Source organism: Mus pahari, chromosome 14, assembly GCF_900095145.1.
Source record: "Mus pahari chromosome 14, PAHARI_EIJ_v1.1, whole genome shotgun sequence".
Classification (NCBI taxonomy): domain Eukaryota; kingdom Metazoa; phylum Chordata; class Mammalia; order Rodentia; family Muridae; genus Mus; species Mus pahari.
This window is the reverse complement of record NC_034603.1, coordinates 23,160,548-23,163,047: the sequence shown is the minus strand read 5'-3', so window position 1 is coordinate 23,163,047 and position 2,500 is coordinate 23,160,548. Positions and strand designations below refer to the sequence as shown.

The 2,500-nt window shown below is 46.0% G+C and overlaps 1 protein-coding gene across 2 annotated transcripts in view; it reads left to right on the top strand.

Annotated features, from left to right (window-relative positions):
• Slc36a3 (solute carrier family 36 member 3) overlaps positions 1-2,500 on the top strand; it is a 27,403-nt gene that overhangs the window by 1,055 nt on the left and 23,848 nt on the right. For both annotated transcript variants that reach the window (XM_021213190.2, XM_029546343.1), the window contains exon 3: positions 2,236-2,326. In XM_021213190.2, coding sequence (XP_021068849.1) covers positions 2,236-2,326 — 91 coding nt within the window. The remainder of the gene's footprint in view (positions 1-2,235; positions 2,327-2,500) is intronic.

Here is a 2,500-nt window from a genome sequence, read left to right as displayed (position 1 = left end):
CAACAATGCCATTTACGTAAAACCTACAGCTACTTATTTGGCGTGTCTTTGAAAGTACATGATACAAACTCGAGATAGAGCTCAGGAATACTGACCTTGCCTTGGATGCACAAGGACCCGGGTTCCAGAGAGGGAGGGGTGATGTGGGGAAGACAGAGAGAAATGGAGAAGTGAACAGTACACACACACACACACACACACACACACACACATACACACACACACACACACGCACGCATGCACACACATGCACACACGCACATGCACACGCGCGCGCACACACACACACATACATGCCAAACAAAAACTTCTGAATCTCTTATAAGTGTTACTGTCTAGTTTCAAGCATAGCTCATATATATAATATGGAGGGACTCCAAAGTCACTAAGAAATACAGCATACCCATCATTCATGAGGATACTTATTCAGGACCCTGCAAGTGCTCCAGGTGCTTTTGTAAAAACCCTGGGCACTTAGACACAAATAGGAATGGCCACCCAATGGCCACAAATGTGCTTACTTGTCATGGATAGGTCATTGGCACTTCCTTTACAGCAATGTAAAGAATTTTTTTTTTTAAAGAAAAATTAGAAAGCTTAACTTTTCTAAATGTCTCAGCGTAGCCTCCAGTCTGTGTGCTAAGGCCCTGTGACCCAAGGCAACATGCTGTTACCCAAGATGCAATGGTTTCCCATAATGCCTCATTTTTCCCAGAAGGTCAGGTACAGGTGAAGCCAGCGCTACCTGTGAGCACTCTCTCTGTCGGATTTACTGTGTGGCTTGTGCAACCTTTTGTCCTCTTCCAGGGAGGCCCTATGGCAGCAGAGGGGGTCTCCACATGATGCTTGGCACTCTTCAGAGGCCTCTTCTAGGAACCCCATCTTTCCAGCTGGAAGGGGTGCCACTACCTGTTTAATCCAGCCCCTGCTTGCTCCACCAAGGAACTTTGGTAGTAACCCTTGACTCTGTTCTCATGCTGATGTCTCCCCCATTCTTCCCAGCCTGGCCAGCAGCTGCCCACACAAGTGTGAAGAGCACTCGGAACCCTGGCACCTAGCACTCTCTGAGCACACAGTACTCAGTACTCGTAGTGCTGTACACAGTAGCAATGGCTCTTAAACTCTGTGTTTTATCCAGGGCATAGCATGAGTCTGCACTGTGTATCCATTTGTGGAGATCTGTATGTATTCATTCAAATGAATATTGGTTCAGTCAATGTATAAAGGAATGAAGAGGATCAGCAAATAATTCATATGCTCTACACAATCACTCTATGTTCTCTAGTAAGTTAATGACCTGGAAAGCAGGCATGGCAGTACCCCAGCTTTCAGGGGTGGAAGCAGGAACATCAGGAGTTCAAGGTCATCCTGGGATACATAGCAAATTTGAGATCATTCTGAATTACACAAGATTGTCTCAAAAAAAAAAAAACATTAAACTTTTAAATTAAATTAAATGACCTGCCAATAAATATTTCTATGGAATTGGAACAGTGGTTACTAAGTTCTTCACTATCTTTCTTTTTGTTTGTTGTTTTCGTTTTTTTTTGTTGTTTTGTTTTGTTTTTTTGAGACAGGGTTTCTCTGTGTAGCCCTTGCTGACCTGGAACTCACTTTGTAGACCAGGCTGGCCTCGAACTCAGAAATCTGCCTGCCTCTGCCTCCCGAGTGCTGGGATTAAAGGCATGCGCCTCCACGCCCAGCCTTCACCATCTTTCTAAACGTTAGAAGTGTAGCAGGCCTCAGCCATTATTAATTGGGAGAAAAAATTCCCAAGGAGTCTCCCAAATGGTGTCCATTTCTATTTGCTTCACCTTCAGAACTTCCTGTTTGTTGAGCCTCCTGAGTTGGCCCCAGCCCTGGATCACGTGTTCTGGGACAGTACCCTGAGAGTCACACTAGAGTCACACCAGAGTCACAGAGCTGGTTTTGTCCTCTCCCCAACACACACACACACTCACACACACTCACACACATACTCACTCACACACACTCACTCTCACTCTCTCACACACATACTCACTCACACTCGCTCACACACACTCTCTCTCTCTCTCTCTCACACACACACACACACACACACACACACACACACACACACACACACGCTGGGGGAAGCTGAGAGGCAGCTTTCCGGTTTCCTCTCTTCTTCCTCCCCTCCCCTCCTTTCGTCTGCCCTCACCTCCCCTCTTCCCTTACCCCACAGTATCTTCTTCTCTCACTTTCCCTCCACAGGTTTATACAAATCTTTATCCACCTGTTGAAAAGCAACATTGGCACAGGCTTCCTGGGACTGCCCCTGGCTGTGAAAAACGCTGGATTGTTGGTAAGGAGCACCATGGGCTAGAATCCAGGTTCATCCCAGATGGGCGGCGAGGAGATAAGTCTATGGACCTCTGTGATGGGCGACTCTTGCGGACTGAACTCTGCAATAGCAACTGTGCCCATCACTTACTTACTTTCTTTCTTTCTTCTTTCTTTTTTTTTTTTTTTTTTTTTT